General features: G+C 40.0%; 1 protein-coding gene across 2 annotated transcripts in view; it reads right to left on the minus strand.

The window, feature by feature from the left end:
• Window positions 1-20,308, minus strand: part of arhgap23a (Rho GTPase activating protein 23a) — a 74,837-nt gene that overhangs the window by 43,963 nt on the left and 10,566 nt on the right. Inside the window, exon 1 of one of the 2 annotated variants that reach the window (XM_024271792.2) lies at window positions 13,749-14,096. The exons of the other annotated variant lie outside the window; for it this stretch is intronic. Coding sequence (XP_024127560.1) covers window positions 13,749-13,802 — 54 coding nt within the window. The 5' untranslated portion in view covers window positions 13,803-14,096. Of the gene's footprint in view, window positions 1-13,748; window positions 14,097-20,308 lie in introns of those variants that run through there. 2 annotated transcript variants of the gene reach the window in all.

Below are 20,308 nucleotides of genomic sequence, written 5' to 3' on the forward strand. Positions count from 1 at the left end.
TGATCAGCCGGAAAAGAGATAATGCGAATATTTGTTCCAAATCCAAATATTTTAACCCCTTTATACTATTTTAGCATCATCTTGAACGGAAAAACATTTGTGGAAGTAAATTCAAAAGTTGAAAAATTGTGTCGTTCATGCTACATTTGGGACAGATGCTGCATCTACAGATAAAAGTTGGGATCTCAAGAAGAACAAGAAAGAGCTGATTCTGCAGAGCCAAAAAAAGAGAAGAAACACACATTTATGCTGAAATTGACACCACACTCCCCCCTACAACTCGCCTTAATGCATCACTTCCAGGAATGACTTTGTCTGACGGATAAAAAATGCATCCAAGAAGACAGCTTGAAATGTCTCTTTTGTGCAATCAAGGCATGAATAAACAAACTTTGTGGTCACGAGAGAGATTTCATGAAGTTTGGATGTGTGGGAGGGATTTCCACACAGCTGAGCGCGCTCACATCGAGTCCTCTGGCTGACTAAGTAGAGAGATGGTGCTCCACTCTAAACTCATTAGCAGGGAGTGGCTCCTCTGGCCTCTGAGTTCAGATCCACACGGAGGCGAAAGGGAAGCTGACTGAGCTTCTCCTCCTCATTTTCACAGCTTCTCAAACCGTTTTGTTTCAGACAGAAATGGGAGGTGATGACATTTAATTCGATCAAGGGTGGAGCAATTCTTTTCATTCATCCTGCCTTCATTTGTGGACCCCTTTATAGGAACAAGCAGAGTCTGAACGTGAGGAAACCTGCAGGGAGAGGAGGTGAGCGTCACAAAATGGGCAATGATTACAGGCTTAGGAGCAACTTTCACAGTTTAGAGTGTGAAACCTCAGGATTTACAAGTCTGCTGCCTCCAATTCACATGGAAATCAGCAAACCTGCAGGGAATCCGAACGCCTCCAAGCTGCAACAAAAAAACGTGTTGCTTTTCTATCTGCTCCTCTCTGAACGTACGGCTCCTGCACAACATCAGGGCCGATGACGACATCTGGCAAAGAGCTGTGCTCTCCTTGAGCTGTACCCCCTCCCCTTATCTCCTCCTTCTCTGTCCTGACCACAACCGCTGGGAGCAATCAGGCCGTCACGTCTGAGCTCCTCTGCAGTAAGAGCCCCCACCCCTCTCCTCTTTCCCTTTTCCTTCTCCTTCTTCTTGGCTTGTTTACCAAAGCAGACCTCAGCAGCAGAAAACCACAGCAGGCCATTCGACTCTCTCCACCCTGAGTTTGGGGGAAGAACATCCACCCTGAACCCCTCTTCCATCCCCCTCCGCAAAGCCTTGAAGTTTAAATTTAGCTCATCTCTGCTTCTGTGTAATTACGGCAGAAATTATAACTTTTAGGTTGTATTATGACGTCGCTCTGATCAGCTACGGCGGGGCCCCGGCTTGCATCTCAGGGCCCGAACCGGGCGGGAGTCCAGCACGCTGGGCGTGGCGGGGACCGGGAAACCGAGCGGTTAAAAAAGGAAAGCAGAAAAAGACTTGAGTGTTTATTAGAGCAAACGTGATGGCCTGCTCGCCAACTCCGTCGGCTCTGGAGTTTCCATTTGAGGTCATCTGGTTTCTACATTCCTGCCACGCACCAACGCTCGCACCTCGCCGAGGAAGTCCTACGCCGCCCCATTCACTGAGGACTGCGCAGTCCAGCAGTTCTCAGACTGAGGAGGACTGGGGTCCTGTAGAGAGGCTGAGGGCACCAAGAGAACCGTTTACTATAATCAGAGATACTCCTTCGTTTGGCTCTTAGATTAAAGATAGAAACACATCTGTTCAACTTTTGTCAAAAAAAGAAAGTATGCACAGAAATTCATTAAACTTGGTTTTTCAATTTAAGAAATAAACTTTTGTTTGAAGCGTTATTTTTCATTGTTAATGCCTGATTTAAACCCCTAAATCTTATTGATTCTTTTTTCCTGTTCATTTGCATCTTTGTAAAAAAATTTAATTCAGCAATTTTTGGCAATTTCTTTGAATATGTGTTTATTTATTAAATAAACGGACTCTACAAATTAAACAACATGAAAACAAATGTTATGTTGTTTGACCCGCCCACTGGCTAAGCAATTGCTACACTCCCCTCCCCCTTTCCTTCTGCCACGCTGGGCAGAACAGCTAAAAAACGTTTTTTTCTTTTTTAAATAGGGGCTTTACTGTTAGTTTTATCTCCATAGCAACCATTCTATTTTTTGCTTGCCTGGGGGTGGCAAACAAGTCTATGTAATTTTTAGAAGAATCGCTAAAGCTAATTTTTTGGATTTCCTTAGCAACGGAGGATTTTTGTTAACCACGCCCACATTCCTAACATGTTTATGTTGTATGTCACATTGTTTTGTTCAGCTTGAGCCAGTGTCTAAAATTTTAATTATATTCTCATAAAAAAATGAGCACGCAACAAGGGAATCTCACTTTTGTAAGCTAACGCAGTTCAAAATCTACAACTTTTAATTCCAACATTTTTTTCCGAAGTAGCTTCCCAATGATGCTGGATGAATTAGGAGGCAATTGATCAAAACACTAGTGCAGGGGTCGGCAACCTTTAACAGTAAAAGAGCCATTCGGGCTCGTTTTCTACTGATCAAAACCTAAAAGGAGCCACATAGTCTTACTTTATTATTTAAGAAATTCAGATTTGCAAACATGACCTTCTTTTTGTTTTGTTTAAATAAATGTAAATTATGATAAGTAAGTATTTTTGGCACAAACAAAAGCAAAAATAAAAAAAGAAACTAGCATGTCTCAAATTTCGTTTTACGTTTTTACCTTTAGTAGTGGCCAAATTAGGGAAAAAGTTTGTTAGTTGCTTAATTATTAGCTGAATTCCAAATTAGAATACAATTCGTAAACAAATTAAATCATCCAAAAATGCATGTTGCTAAAATAAAAGCTGAACTCTAAATTACCCTAAGAACCCCAGTAGATAACAAATTAGCCAAAAATGTTAGCATACTGCTAAAATATTAGCTAAACTCCAAATTAGCATAAAAAAGTCAGTAGCAAAAAAAGCTACCTTGTTGCTTAATTACTAGCTGAACTCCAAAATAACCTCAAATTCATCAGTAAAGTAAATTTGTCAAAAATGTTAGCATGCTGCTAAAATAGAAACTAAATTCTAAATTATTCCAAAAAAACTTTAGTAGATAATGAATTAGCTGAAAACATCAGGATTTTGGTAAAATATTAGCTAAATTCCAAATTAACCTAAAATTCCCCAGTAAACTAAATTAGTCAAAAACATTAACCTGTTGCTAAAATAGAAGCAAAAAACTCTAAATTAGCCTAAAAAAATCATATTAGATAACAAATTAGCCAAAAAGAATAGCATGTTGCTGAAGTATTAGCAAAATTCCAAATTAGCATAAAACACCTCAGTAGATGCCACATTTGCCAAAAAAGCTAGCTTGTTCTTTAATTACTAGCCAACCTCCAAAATAGTTCTCAATAAACTAAATTAGTCAAAAACGTTAGCCTGTTGCTAAAATAGAAGCTAAACTCAATTAGCCTAAAAACCCCAGTAGACAACAGACTAGCAAAAAATGTTAGCATGTTTCTAAAATGGAAGCTAACTCTAATTTTTTTTTTAATTACCATTTTATTTTTCTTCAGCCACCATGGAGAGATAAAAGAACCACATGTAGGTTGCAGACCCCTGCCCTAGGGGAAATTACGTTTTTTGAAAGAGGGATTTTTGTGAAAATATAAAATGGCAGACTCCTCCCGAGGTCAAACGTCAACAAATCCCAACCGAAATTTTGCAAAGATCACGCAAAACTACGTTTTTTATCCTCTTTTGTGGGAAAATGTGAAAATAACAAATTTCACATTTTGCTGCAACATTGTCGCCAAGCCTTAGGTCCAGTGGCCATCCCATAATAATTTTAAAACTTATTTTAAACAGTTGGTTTTTGCTGTCCAGGACTTTTGTGAATCCGTGGTCACAAAAGGTCCAGGTCACATGAAATTAGACATTTAAGATTTCGGAATCCACAATTATTTAAAAAAAACTTGAACTTTCTCTTATTGTTATGTTATTTTTTCCACATTTTCTTAAGATTTTAGGCTTTTTTTTCATTGAGCGACAATTTCTTTACACTTAGCTGGGTTTTCCTGATTTGTGTCGAAAAACAGCGTCAGCTACAAGTGTCAGGGATAGAGCGACACAGTTTCCCACCATAATAAGATAAACTCTTCGGGGTGAACCAAAGGGCAACAGACAACATTCTTCTTGTCATGCAGCGTAAAATAAAGCCGTGTTTCTTGTTTGGTTCATTGCAAAATATTTTTCCAGCTTTCGCTGTGCGCCCTGGTATGTTTTGTTTTGTCCTCAGGGCCTCGGGGCATGAATTAAAAACTTTACAAAACATAGCGGTTTAAATCTTGAAGGATCTCTACATTGAAATCCAGGAAGTGCAAAATAGATCAAATTTTCCCGTGGAAATCTCGAACAAAACAACATCTTTTCCCAAACAACCGAACCAGTGATGCGACCTAAATTTCTGCTTCCTTCTCTCCTCTCTCTAAGATGCTGTCCACAGATAGCATTGCCTGTTTTGAATACAGGGGGATCAGCAACGCTATCGTTTCATCTGCTCCTTCCTGTTGACACACAGCAGACACAAGAGACACATCTCTGGAGGACGGCGATGCTGGTGTCCCCATCAGCACCGCGTGATGAGATCCGTCTGCCAGGACGATGACGACGCTGATGATGATGACGGCGCCTTCCCCGAGTCTTCCGCCTCTGTTAATTAAAGTGAGCAGCTCAGATTCAGAGCCCGCAGATACAAACTGACCTCTGTGGCTTCGTGTCTGCCTTCACCCCAAAAGAAGAAGGTCAGAGCTCATGGAAGGATGGTTCTCTGTGTTTGGGTAGCCAAGGGCAGTGACACAAGAGCTGCACACCCACATATGGTTTCACTCGCTTATTTAGATGAAAGACTTGCTCAGAGCAACAGAGACAAACTGTACTCCTTCCATTCTGTAAACGGAAAAAATGAACCAGAATCAGGCCGAAACAGACCTTTTATGGCACGCGCGCGAATACCTGATGTCTTCTGGATGAACAGAAGTTCACATTCAGACAGAAACAGAAAGGCTTTTTCAAAACAAAAGCGGGGAGAATCCAGAAATCGGATGACCAAAGAAGGAGATGGATGTGGATCAAAGGAGAGGCAAACTGCAGAAAGTCATGAGAAAAACATGGAACCATAACTGAGAGAAAGAGAGAAGAGCTGGACATGAGCTGAATCTGCACCGGCTGCTGTTTCAGTGACGTTTGTGAGAGATTATTTTCAATCCAAACAAACCCGAAACCAAAGCACGAATGTTGTTTACTGAGCTGCAGCAATTAGACCCATTACATTTATGCGTTTAGAGCAAATATTTAAAGAGAGGCTTAAAGACTCACTCTGATGAAAATCACATTTTTGGGTGTTTATAACATGTTTTTTGCATTTGTGACTATTTCCTGATTCAAATTTTTGTGAATCAGGAGGAGACGAAAACATGCAAATTGAAAACAGTATATTTGTGACGTAGAAAATACGTTGTGTAGGTCACAAGCTCCTCGCTATATCCATGTATGTCTTCGTTTTCCTCGTCTAAGCTACCATCTGTCTCAAAACTATACAAATGGATAGCTCCGATATTGCCCACATTGGTTTGAGAGGCTGTAAGGTAGCAGAAGTGAGTGTAAACAGAGAGCTCTCAGTGATGGGATCGCTCAGTGCCAACTCAGAGGCAAATTCTGATCTCTGCAGAAACAGCACTTTATTTCATAATCAGAAGACCACTAGAAAAAAAGACAAAAGATGATCGAAGTGGGTCTTAAAAGCGTCACCAATAATGCTGATCACTTATTTTGAACAGGCTGAACGTAAAGCATCAACCAAACCAGAACAACAAACGACCAGCATCTTTCAGAGATATATCAGACTCCCAGCATCCTCAGCTCCCGTCATCCTTCCCAATAAAGATCGGCGTCTTGACTTTTAAACACACTAAAAGCCGGCTTTACAAACAGTAAGTCTGCGCTTTTCCTGCACGTGCTTTTACTCAGCAACACTTTGGTGAAAGTGGAGCCGGAGGTCAGCGAGTCGGTGCAACCACCCCGATGAAACTTCACTGCGAGTGACCTGCTGTTCGCGGTTCATTAGCGCCGGAGCAAAGCTTTCATAGATGGAAGCTGGCCGGCTGCCATTTACACTTTAAACAAACCCAAAGCGTCCTTTCCTGATGGGGAAGACATGGAGGGAGAGCAAACACGGCAGCGCTGTCCTCATGCTTCAAATAATACACAGTAAAGGAAGTAAAACATCAAAGTCTGTAAATCACAAGGACATTCTCACAACAACAAAGAAAAGTAATAATCACATTATTAAATAGAAAGAGGAAATCTGAATCATCTATCATCCATGAAGTCACCACAGAAATATTACTGCAGGATTTTAGGAAGCGACAAACTAAAATCTGCAGGCGAGTCAGGTTTGACCCCACGTGACCCGTCTATTTTTCATAATTGGAGAAGTTGCCTTTTATAGGAATTTATTTTGAAAGGACAAATGCTACAATCGATGGAAAGCATCGGCAGAATCTTGAAGATTTCATGCCGCCACTCGTTTTTTTTTCTTTAATTGTTGGCATGGTCATGAACGTAGGCGTCGGGGATGACCCCATAACAAAATCGGGCAACAGTGGCAGCTGATCGCTGGGGGGCAGCAGGTCCGACTGAACGATGTGTGAATATCTCTGGACGGCGGACGTCATTGATTAATCACAACTCACATTTTGAACACACATTATAATATTGTCAAGTTAAAAATTCAAAGATTTTTAGACAATATGCCTAGCAAGTAGTGCTGCCATAAACGATTATTTTAATAGTCGACTAATCACCGATTATTTTCTCAGGTCATCTGCAAAATGGATGTAAAATACACATCTTAACCATCATTAGCTTTAAACTAACTAAAAATTAAATATATAGCATTTTCCGCAATAATGCTAGTGTGAATGCTGTAAGCTGAATTTAGCCGCTGAAAATGCTGAAGTTGAGAGCTAGCTAAAATATTATTTAAATGCCAAATTAGCCTAAAAAACTGAAAATATTGTAGGTTAGCCACAACAGCTAGCCTTAAAAAATAGCCAAACTTCAAAATACCTCAACAAAAACTGAAAAAAAAGCCAAAATTAGCCAAAACAGCTAGCATGTGAATATTAGCCTAACTCCAAAATAGCCTAAAAACAAAAAAAAAATCCTAAATTAGCAAAAAATAGCGAGCATCTAGCTGAAATATTAGCTTAACTCCAAAATAGCCTAAAAAAACCTTAATAAAAGGCCAAAATAGTCCCAAGAGCTAGCATAATACCGTTATAATTTTCAACTTTACTACACTCTAACTCAATTTAATATAAAGTAACAACTAATCGACTATTAAATTAGTCATCAACTATTTTAATAGTCGATTAGTCGACTAATCGTGGCAGCCCTACTCCCAAGAATCAAAATGTTCGGTCTTCTTCGTATTCTTTTCAGCATCGATACGCAGCCCTCAGAGTCGCTGTGGTGCGATGAACGCCACGATGAGTTTCTGCAGCATCAGTATATGGAGAGAAAATAGACTCACCCCCATTTGTGAATGAGTACTTCTTGATTTGTGCGTAACTTTGAATTTGTGTCAGGTTTCTTTTTATATTATTAACAATCTAAGTTCAAAGTGGCTGAAAAGAAAACTCTGATGACCCAGCATTCTAGCAGCATTTAAACGCATCACTTGTGCACGAATCCTGGAGTTGTGAAGAGTCTCATTAGATTTGAGCGTAAATGTGGTTTTCTGCGTGCGTAACAAGCGATTAGTGCATAATTTTTCAATATTTGTGTATAAAGCTAGTTTTTAGCTGTTGTAATTTCAGTTTGTGCATGTTTTAATTGTATTTTTTTTTTTTGAATTTCATTATTTATGTACTTATGCACAAACTGCATTGTATGAGTTACAAATCAAGAATTACACTCGCACAAATCGGGATGAGTGTAACTTCTCGCCCCATTTGGACCCACAATGGTCGAGATAACCATATTGACGTCTGGTCATCGCCGGACCCCTGGCCCATGTCAACAGCCCTCGTCGAAAGCCCAAGCTGCTACCGTATGATATCTAACAAGTGGACGGTAGCAGTTTGAAATCGACCGATCAGCAGATGATTTTGGGGACCTTGGATACCCTCCTATTTGTCAACTATTGAACTGCTGCCTTCCTAACCCTAAATTAAATTATTAGAGATTAATACTTTAGCACAACTAACTAAATTTTTTTTGGATCACATAAAATTATTTTATGCATTGTTTTGAATGAATTTAAATTAAAAAAAAGATTTTCAAGAAGAGCTAGAATCGGTTGGATGAGATGACCACTTGAACGGACGTACAGACAGTCTTAGATCTGAAAATCCTCATCAATATCTAAAAGTGGACTGGAGGAGGAACACGTAAAATTTGAACATCACATCACTGACCACTTATGTCATTTTGCAGCCTGACACAAGAACCTGTAAAACTACAAACGGTCAACATCCCACATTCTCAAAGCATGCAAAAAACCAAAACTAAACATTTCCATGCTGTTTTGTGAAGCCGGTTTGTTTAATGCATGTTTGTTTTCCAGGCGTGTAACGTAGATGTTTCGCTGCAAATGCCTCACATGATGTGTCATAATTTAAAGGTCACGTCCCTTTAAGGAGTGTTCCACTTATTTTACAGATGGGGCGGGCCTGAGCAGGAAAAAAAACAACATTATTAACATAAAGCGTGTTGGTTCAAGTAGTGAGATGAAGATTAATGATGTGGAGACGCTTTCTGTGGGACTGTAGGAATGCACCACTGGGTTATAAAATACTTTTAATAAACGGAAAGTTAGATCAAACTGAAGCAAATATAAATTAGGGTCAAATTTTGCAGGACTTTTATTTTGAAAAATACGTTTTTGATAGTTAAATTGTTCAATGTGCACATTTCATAATATTTAATCAGTATTACTAGGCAGATCTAAATGAGAACACAGCCGTACAAAAGAAATTGAAGCTCTAACTCTTTGGTTTCACCAACAACCTGATAACACAAACAGGGAAATTGTGTTCTTTCTTTGTGTCACTGCATCTTCCAAACATCACAATCAGCTGATCATCTGAGCAGAGGAACAGGAAAGACTCTGCCCAGTTGGATCACAACAGAAAAAAATATCTCTACAGACTGATTTGTGTCATTTAACTGGTTTTTAACAGAAATATTTTTACATTTGACGTAAAAAACTGAACAAAAACTGCAAGAAATCACTAAAATCATAAAAAATGATACATTAAATAAGAATTTTTGTCTTGTTTCTGCTTCCTAATCAATCAAATTAAAAAATCTAAATTATTTTTAATTTTAATTTATTCAATTTGTTGACGGAAACAATCTTCAGACAAAATAGAGTGTGTAGAAACAACTAAACTAAAAGCTTTTTTTGTTTTTTAAATGTGCAAAATGTTAGTCTTTGCAGGATACAAATAAAAACCTAAATAAAGTTGAATATTTTTCCAATTTAATACAAGTTTTGAAGGTAGAACCTGCTTTTGTGTCTGTTTTGGTGCAGCATCATTCTCACAATCGACTGAGTTGTTTGATTTTGAAGAGAAAATCTTTATTTAAAAATACAAACATCTCGTTTCACTTTAGAAAATATGTAAAAACTTAACAAATAATTAGGATTCTTTACCTATGATTGAACCATAGGGAAAATAATGAGATTAACTTAAGTTATTTTATATTCAAGGATAAATCTGTAATATTCTGGGTCAAATTGACGTCTTTTGAATTTAAAAAATAAAAAAACAGGGATGTATGTTTTTAGTTTGAAACTTCTCCTGTTTGGCTTATTTAGTGAACACATAAAATAAAAATGGTTCAGTTACTCTATTTGCTTAGAGACAAACATCATTGCTGTTCCTCAGAAACGACAACAGGAAGATTAAATATTTTGCTACAGAGAAAACATGAATTGACAGGAACAGACAGGAAAAATATCTGTAACTCCTGCTGATGCTTCACCTTTTTCTTCGTCATTCTCTTCCATTAAAAAATCTTTTAAAAACTTTGTAATTTTAGCTCTGCACAAACATACAAGCACGCTGGGAGTCATGTGGTTTCCACATCACGTAATTCTTTTAAGAGCAAATCAGATCATCTGAATGGCAGCCCCTGTTTAACCCCGAGGACCCCGCCGCCCACAGCGACAAGCGTCTCTTCCTGCCTCCTTTCTGGGGGCCGAGTGTGTTACAAGAGGGGGGGTGTGCGCCCCGCCCTGAACCCTGACCCCGATTCCTGCCGTTCTCGCTCCATCAGGACGGTTCCCCCGAAATCAGGAACAGCGCCGAGCCTGCATTTCTGAACAAGACCCGACCCGCTTTCCGCCGAGGCTCCTGCACGTATCAGGAGGCTGAAGAACGAAAACAGCCCGCGGAGGCACGCACGGCGTCTGCAACACAAAGAGGCACTGAGACATGCCAGACCATCAACAGGCTGAATCTAATTAGCCCTCATTTGTTTCTGGGAGGCTTTGTTTCACACCAAACCTCCCAGCGCCCGCCGGTCAGACGCTATCAGGGAAAAATGATTCATTCCTCAAAGAAAAAGTCCACTGATCGCTCGTGGATCAGAATAAACCAGCTGACTACAGTCAGATCAATAATAAACCATTAGCAGGGGTGGGGGGGGGGCTGCTTTGCAGAGATGCACTCCAACAGCCGCTCCCCTTTTCCCACAGTAAACAAGGTCAGTACCAACTGATGTCCTTCGCCCGCCGCTGCGCCGGCCCGTGTTTGGACAGCATCAAGGACTTCCTCTTGTAAACACCGAAGGGAGAGTGAGGAGGGACCTGCGCGGTCGGGCACCTGCAGCTCTGACCTCCTCAGGGGCGAAGCTAGCATGCGGGAGCGCCCTCGTCCGCGGACACCTGGCCTTTATCTGCGTGTGACCTGAAGTGGAGCGCGCTGGGGTTAATGATTGCAGATGCGAGGCCCGAGCAGAGGTGCAGCTGTTGGAGGAATGCAGCGGCGTGGATGCAAGGGGGGGTGGAGACGTTTTAGGGGGGTTAATGGACTGAGGCATGGCAGGAATACACACTTACTCTAACTTGATTTCGGAGCAGTTGAGTTATCATGGTGTCAGATTGCAGTTATGAGCAGCAGAGTAGAGTTTTGATCTGCAGACATGGATTGTTTTCACTCATCCGTCCAGCTTCTGAACCCGGTGATCCCTTTTGGGGTTGCTGGAGCCTATCCCACCTCAACGTCAGGGTTCACCCTGGACCGTCGCAAGTGTTTTCACTCAACTTAATTTAAAAAATAACTCTTTTGGGGAGCAGGAATTGCTAAAATACTTATTCATCAACTTGTAAGATCCCGCTGTTGAACGCTGCAAACTTTTTGATACCAGATTTTAAGTTATCTTTGCTCTACACCAGGGGTCTCAAACTCAATTTACTTTGGGGCCTCTGAAGTCAGAGTCTGGGCTGTACGGGGTATGTTTTTACGTCCACTCTCTGTATCTTTGATCCTATTTCTATGTCTACTGAACAAGTTTACTGAACATTTATGTCTTTGTACTACTAAGTAATGTCTTCTGCTTGTCCTCTGAAACTACAGAAGCTAACGACGCTAGCAACAGTTGCTAAGGACTTTTCTGATGACCAGATCCAAAGACAACAGCAAATGCAAAGTTTTAAGCAAAGAGAAAGTTGAAACATCCCAAAGCAAATACAAAACTATCAAAGAAGCGCAGACATGCAGCTTTCAAGGCGGGGCCACAAAATACCAACTTGGGGGCAGCATATGACCCGCAGGTTGCCAGTTTGAGACACATGCACTTCACCTTTCCAAGAATTCTCCAGAACTTTTTACCTGATTAAAAGCTAGAATCTAAAAATAAGGAAATTATTAGGAATAGTCTTACCCCAAATTCTTAACAACAGAAAAACTTGATTTAGGTCCAAATAAAACTCAAATTTTACTGTAATTTGTGGTTGAAAGTTGAGGATGTTTTTGTAAAGTTCAATAAAGTTAGACTGGTATTCATTGTCATTATTTTGGAAACAGAAATTTAGATTTCATAAGGATTTATTAAGACCTTATTCTCAATTTGTTCACATTTTATGAGTCATTTCCACTTATTAATAAACTAGTTTTTTAATCAAAATACTCAAATTAGATTCAAATGCAAAAAGACTACAAAACATTTGGTTAAAACTAGCAAAAAAAATACTGATTTAGGGACTTTTTGAAGTAAATCATGTAAAAGTTTTTAGCTTATTTTATTTTAAAGCTTAGAATTTCTTAGGAAAGGTTTCTTGTGATATATAACTAACTTGCAGCATAGACAGATAATTTTACTACTTTCTAGTGATTTTCATCTCAAAATTAGTGCTATTTTCCTATAAATTTTGATCAAGTACTACTGATTCAGGACCTATTTCGATGGATCTGGTCACAGTTTGTCATTTCCCTTCTAAAGTTTGGATTTTAATGACTAGAAAGGCTGTCGGAGAAAAGCTAGAAATCGATGACGAGGCTCCAGAGACAAACAAATGAGGCTGCAGACGCATAAAAAGCAAGAAATTTCAACATCGACCAGAATTTTCATAACAGTGCTCTTGTGTTTCTCATCATCCACATAATCAGGGATCACAGGGGTGTAATGCAGCACTGCAGCCAGCGCTCTCTCCTTATTGATCTCCTCGCCATCCCTGCACAGCTGCATTAGAGCAGAACCACTAACAATGTTTCACCCGTCCCGCTGGACAACAAAAACGACATTTACGCCACGTTATCTAATTGCTTTCTAATCCATTCTGAAGAAATAAATTCAGAAAAATGAAAGGATTTGATGTTCAAGATGAAAAAAACTCAATTGAAAAGTTTTTTTAAGACTTCCTGTGGATTAAAGTGACACTTTTATGGCCATTTGATCTCTAATTAAAGTGGAAGAATTGCTGCTTTATGACAGCGACAACAAGAAACCGCAGAGACTCAGTTAAAGAGCAAAACCACAGAAGAGGAAATGTTATTCTTTGCTCTGAAGGATCAACTTTGCAACAACAGATAAAGAAGAAAACCAAAAGCAGACAGAATCTTAATTACAGGAACCGCAGAACACACAGAGACTGTGGTAAACACGACCTCGTGACCCTGTGGGACACAGGAGGACACAGTCTGTCTCACATACTTGTTTGGCACCACAGACAAAACCTGCACCAAACCACATGTCTCCTCCACGACTTCACAGAGCTTTAATTTACTTTTCTTGAAGCTTTTCCAGAACATCATCTCCAAATCTCGTAAAAGACAGAGATGCTCCCTGACTTCCCAAGACCCTCCAAGTGCATCAACAGTATAAACTCCCAGATTAGTGATTTACAGTAAACTAGAGGGCCAGAGGAGAAGGGGGCGCAATCCCAGTTTGGGACGTCCCGTCCTCCTCCTCCTGCCTGCAGCAGCGAGACGCGGACAAAGGACTGCGCCGAGCTCGCGCAAAAACCCCACCGTGGACCCGTTTGTGAACCCGCATCGCGCCCCCGCACAGCAGAGCGGCCGGTTCGGCACGAGTGCGTAAACGGGACTCACTTTAAGCCTCTTAGGAAATCACGCTCTCTGATCGGCGCCGCGCGGCGCTCTGCGCAAAAAGGATCCAGGTGGAGAAGCAGGGGTTCGAGCTACTCACATGGTTGTCGGAGTATGGTGGTATTCCAACAAGGCAAAATGCAACTCCATTCATTGGGCGGCAGAAAGTGTTTGGCTGCAGCGAGGAGAGGCAGGGTTGGCGCTGCGCGCGCGGCAGCAGACGCAGAGGGGAGTAACAAAGCCCCGCTCCGGCGCTAATTTATACACTCAACACTTTTCCAGCTTCCTTCCTGCAAGAAGAAGAAAAAAACTCCAGAAACTCTATTCCCGTTGTTTCGGGACGTCCAGCGCGCTGCCCCCCGCCTCCTCCTCCTCCTCTTCTTCCGCCAGACCGCATCAGTTGTGCGTTTCTAAATCCTGGCGTGCTGTTCCCGTCTGGGAAAGAGGCGGAAGAGAGGAGGGCCGGCCTTCAAAGTAAAGTCCGCCAAAGGAATGCGCGCGCTCAGCGCGACGGTTTGCTTTTGGGGAAACATCCAAAATCCGCTCCTTTTTTAGAGTTCCATTCACAATAGAATCCTCCACGCAAAATAAAATAAAACTTTAAAACAGATTAATTAAAGTTCACGTAAAAGATAATCCCAGTTTAGCCGTTTGGGACTTTCTTTACGCACGTGTTTAGTTCATTTTATGCGCGGCTGCTCTTCACCGGAAGTTTTATTTTCTTGTAGTGTTTTTAACTTGGTTGGAAGTGAGTGAAATTCGAGGAGGAGGATGCGCGGGATGAATCAGTGCGGACCCGCAGCATGCGGGCTCCCTCTGCTGCGCTAAAAACATCTGCGTTTGATGGCACGAGCGCAGCGTGAGCCTCTCAAGACCGAGATTTTCTTAAACAGGGTGGTGTGTTTAAAATATAATTACTCTAAACCAACTTTTAAAGACTCACCATGATGAAAATTGTTATTTTAATTTGTTTTTGTGACATTTTTCTGATGTTGGAGGATAAATATTAAGAAAATTAAGCTTAAAATTGCATTTCGGAGTATTTATTTATTCAAATTTATTTATTCAAATCATTGTGGATCAGGAGGAGACGAAAAAATACTGTTTGAAAAAGGTCTTATTTGTGACGTAGAAAATAGATTGGGGGCACAACCTTTGTATTCTGATGGCATCTGGCTCTAAACAGCTCAGGTATTATTTGCTGTTTTTGTTGCACCGGATGTGAGGGGCTGTAAACAGAGAGCTCTCAGTAATGGGGAAGGGAAGGAGGCTGGGTCTCTGCAGCCACAACTCAGAAGTGAATTTCTTAAGAACTGCAGCCGCTCTGCAGAAACTATGTCCTAGAAAAAGACTAGGAATGTAACAATTCTTGGATTAAAACCGTATTGAACCAAATTGTGGGGAAAGTGAATCATTACATCACTACTTTATACCAGTATTTGAACACTGAAAGTTTAAATCACGACAGATTCTTGTAAACAAACTGAAAGGTTTTTCTTTGTTGCTTATTAACACATTTAAAAAGACTTCTCTGATTTTTTGTTGTTTTGTAATACACAAATCCTTTGGTGGCCCTGGAATCACATCAACAAATCACTCAGCACAACAACAATTTAAAAAGCAAAACAAAGTTACAAAAAACATTTCAGAAAACGTAACGAAATTTGAGCAAAATCTATAGATACATCTAAAAAGTTTGGTACTGTGGGACATCACTGATTGGATGACGGCATTTGTCCATCATTTCAACTGAAGTTTATTTGACATGACGCATTAGTTATCATCATCATCCAATCAGCGATGTCCTATAGTACGGACCTTTTCCGGTTTCTTATCGTGTTTTGTCTTTTTTTTAATTACTTTTGTTTTCTGGAATTTTATTTCTTTTTTCTAAAATGTAATGCTGTTTTTTAAAAAACTGTTGTTGTGATCTTTAAACCTTTTTTTGTAGAGTGATTTGTACTCCAGGGCCACCGTACTAATCACACATCGAACCAAATAAAACATGACTCAAAAATTGAGGTTCGAACCGCATCATAGTGAAAGTGAATTGTTGCATTACTTTAAACAAGAAGGTTTTTTTTGAGTGGATTTTGGTTAAAAAATGTATTATCATAATTAAAATACCATGGAAACGCTTTTAAAATTTTATTTCAATTTCAGTTTCATTTATCAAAGACTAATGTGTCCTGACCCCTATTTAAACTGTTTTTTTCTGTAAAAACATTAAACCTCAGACATACATTACACATAGCAAGACAAAAAAATGCTAGCAGTTGTATCTGTCCATTATATGCAAAATGACAGTTCATTTGAATAGAAATATCTCAAAGGTTATCAGAAATAGTTTTTGGTCCAACTTTATCCAATTTTTACAAAATCTTTGAATAAAACTTGGAAGAAGAAAAAGAGGAACTAAATCTTTTCCTTAAATACATTTTGTTTTATACCCAAAACCACTTTAGTCTAAAAAGAGTCTCATAAAAGTCCCGTAGCTGACCTGAGTCACAACAGAGAAACAATGGCGGAAAGCATTTACATGATTCTTTCCACACAGAAAATAGTTCATGCCTTCCTGGAAAAGTGATGACACCCTCGTATTTTTAGCTGCAGATAAATGCAGCTGATGTGAATCAATGCCCACAGAGTCAGCGAGAAGCATCAACTAAACAGGAACCACACCAAACAGGAACTCTATTGGATGCTATATATAAAACGTATGAATGACATGATGTCTAGTAAGGAGTGAAGAAAAAAGATTGGAGACTTGTTGCCGGTTTTATCTATTCCTCAAAGTAGGAGGCCCATGTGGCTACTATTACTCATGAGAGGTATCAGGAGGCCACTTCAAAGCTATGGGGAGGGAGGCTGAAGTGAGGAAAAGGAGCTTACAGGAGGGTTCCCACGCCATACCCTGCAGCTGCCAACTGCAGCCCTCATCTCACTGTGTTCCTGAGACACACACCCCAAAAAATCCAAACTCTGGCCCCGAATTATCTCCCATCGATGCAGATAGTTACCATGTGTTTCCTAAATCCCCCCTTCAGGTTAGCTCAGAGGTATCTCAGATAGTCTGGAAATCCACCGTGGTGGAGCAAGAGCTGGAGAGACTTAGCAGGAGGCTGCTGAAGGCCAGGGGTGAGGGGCGTCACCACTAGTGCTGCCATAAATTATTATTTTAGTAGTCGACTAATCCCTGATTATTTTTTCTGATAAGTCGACTAATCGGGTCATGAGCAAACTGGATGTAAAGCACACATCTTAACCATCATTAGCTCTAAACTAACAGAAAATTTGATATATAACATCAGCTGTGGTAATGCTATTGTGAATGCTGTAAGCTGAATTTGGCCACTGAAGATGCTAGTGCTGATTGCTAAAAACGCTGAAATTGTTAGCTAAAAACGCGGAAGTTAATAGCTAAAAACACTGAAGTTGATAGCAAAAAATGCTAAAGTTATTAACTGAAAACGCTGAAGTTGATAGCTAAAAATGCTAAAGTTAATAATAACAGCAAATGATAAAGCTGACAGCCAGCCAAAATATTAGCTAAACTCCAAATTGGATTAAAAAACTGAAAAAAAATCCTAAATTAGCTAAAATAGCTAGCATGTAGCTAAAATATTAGCTAGACTTGAAAATAGCTTAAAAAACTGAAAAAAATCCTCAATTAGCATAAATTGCTAGCATATACGGTAGATCAAATATTAGCTAAACTCCAAATTAGCCTAAAAAAAACCATTAAAAAATCCTAAATTAGCCAAAATAGCTAACATGTAGCTGAATTATTAGCTAAACTCCAAATTAGCCTAAAAAACTGAAAAAAATCCTAAATTAGCCAAAATAGCTAGCATGTAGCTGAATTATTAGCTAAACTCCAAATTAGCCTAAAAAAAACTGAAAAAAATCCTAATTTAGCCAAAATTGCTAGCACGTAGGTGAAATATTAGCTAAACTCCAAATTAGCCTAAAAAAACTGAAAAAAATCCTAAATTAGCCAAAATTGCTAGCACGTAGATGAAATATTAGCTAATCTCCAAATTAGCCTAAAAAACTGAAAAAAATCCTAAATTAGCCAAAATTGCTAGCATGTAGCTGAAATATTAGCTAAACTCCAAATTAGCCTAAAAAAACTTTAATAAATACCAAAATAGTTCAAAAAGCTAGCAGAATGCCATTATAACTTTTAACTTTACAACACTCTGACTTCATATAATATAAAAAAAAACACTAATCAATTATTAAATTATTTGTCGACTAATCGTGGCAGCCCTAGTCACCACCGATTGTTCTATGTCTTGCATCTGCTGAGAATCGGTTTTCTGCTCCAGCTGATGAAGGCATAAATCTGTCTGCTTCCCTGTAGGAACAGCGATCGTTCCTGCTGCTCTGAGGTTTCCTTATAAATTGCACGAAGAGGAAAACTCACGCTATAAAGCGTTTTAGCTTTCAAGCAAGAAAAACGGTCCTTCTATTATTGATGAGCTAGCAGAAAGAAGGAGGAAAAATGAACGTCTTGGTGTCAAATCCAAGAACAAATCTCTCATAAACGGATCCGTCTGTCTCCAGCTCCTGTGACACACATCCTGGTTGAACGGCTGAGTCTCCGCTCTGACACTGACGCGAGGCGACACACCCTGATATCGTTCCCTCGAGGCCTGGCTGGAGATGAGCAGGAAGCAGCAAGAGGCCTCCCCTCGGTCATTACATAATTGCAACCTCCTAAACACCCATCATCCAGGAGGTGGGGAGGGGTCACAGACACAGGCGTGTGGGTGGGCATCCCTCATCCTCTTCCAGGCCACTTCACAAAGCGTAGTGTGCTATTATTAATTATAGCCACTCCATTTACTCCAACTTAACCCCCCCTTTCCAAGGCTTCTAACCTCCTATTCTCCCACCTCTGTTTCGGGAGATGTCTGTTGCCCCCGCTGCCACGTCTTTTCAGCATCGCTCCCTTCCAGCCCCTGCAGAGTTCACCCCGCTCTCTGTAGGGAGCGCCACATAATCCTGCCACTTGATACAGCTGCCTTTATTAAAAGGAGCGCAGGAGCTAAAAGGAGAAAGGCTACAAGGTGAACATTCAGCCAAGCTGCCGTATCACCTTCTCTTTCTCTAATCCAATATGAAAGGGAACTTTGTTCCTGCCCGGGTCCTTAAAGACCCACTCCAATGAAAATCTGGATTTTAACCAAACATTTTTCCCAGAATATATAGAAAGTTAGGATTAGAGCTGCATTTTGGAGTGCTTCTTTGAAGCAGATGAAAAAGTGCAGTTGGAAAAACCTTGTAACTGTGACGTAGAAAGTACAGTCGGCGGTTCAGAAGCTCCGCATGCGCTTACATCTTTGTTTTCCTCTTCCTTGATGGTATCTTTATCAAAACTGTACGCCTGAATAGCTCTAAAAAATGTTTGGTTGGAGTTGTGAGGGCTGTAAACTAATGGGAGAGTGTAAAAACACAAGGATGATGGGAAAGGAAGGCAGACCCACAACCTAGAGGCGATTCTCTGATGAACTCCTGCCGCTCTGCAGAAACTTTGAAAACAACAGTTTCTTGGTTTTGTCAAAAAAAACGGCATAATCAGTGATGGGGAGGAACTACTTCTTTTTCATCCCCTTTCTTTTGTACCCTTTATCCCTCTAGTATCCCACTCTCCTCCTTCTCTTCTCTTTTCTGTCTGGTCCAACAAGAAATGTGTAAACAAAATTAATGTTTTAGCTTAAAACGGCAATCATTATTAAAAGTCCACTGGGAACGCTTTCAAACATAGATTAAAAGATGATCGGTTTAGGACTTTAATGAAAGAATAAAAAATGTCTGGGGTTGTAAAAAAAAACAAAAAAAAAACAACCAAAGTGCCCTAAAATATTTGGGGTTACTCTGCAAAAACAGGGCCCAAGATAAGTACCAAAATCAGAACAGACCAAAAAAAAATCTACCGATGGGGTTAAAAAAATGTTAGTGTGTATATTGGCAAGAGTCTGGCGATACGATATGTATCACGCTACATGCCTCACAATACGATATGTCTCACGATACATGTCTCACGATACGATATGTATCACGCTACATGCCTCACAATACGATATGTCTCACGATACATGTCTCACAATACGATATGTATCACGATACATGCCTCACAATACGATACCTATCCCGATACATGTCTCACGATAGGATACCGATCCCGATACATGTCTCACGATACGATACCTATCCCGATACATGTCTCACAATACGATACCTATCCCGATACATGTCTCACAATACGATACCTATCCCGATACATGTATCACGATAGGATACCTATCCCGATACATGTCTCACGATAGGATACCTATCCCGATACATGTCTCACGATACGATACATACATCAATACATGTATCACAATACGATAAGTATCCCAAACAAGTCTCACTATGCAATGCGTATCCCGATACAAGTCTCACGATACGATGCATATCCCGATACAAGTCTCACGATACGATGCATATCCCGATACAAGTCTCACAATAAGATGCATATCCTGATACATGTCTCACAATAAGATGCATATCCCCATACATGCCTCGTTTCATGATACGTACCACAATATATTCCAAGACTAAACAGAATATTGCGATATTTTGCCAAATCAGATTTCTCCGACACCTCTA

The sequence above is a fragment of the Oryzias melastigma genome, linkage group LG8 (assembly GCF_002922805.2).
Source record: "Oryzias melastigma strain HK-1 linkage group LG8, ASM292280v2, whole genome shotgun sequence".
Taxonomy (NCBI): Eukaryota; Metazoa; Chordata; class Actinopteri; order Beloniformes; family Adrianichthyidae; genus Oryzias; species Oryzias melastigma.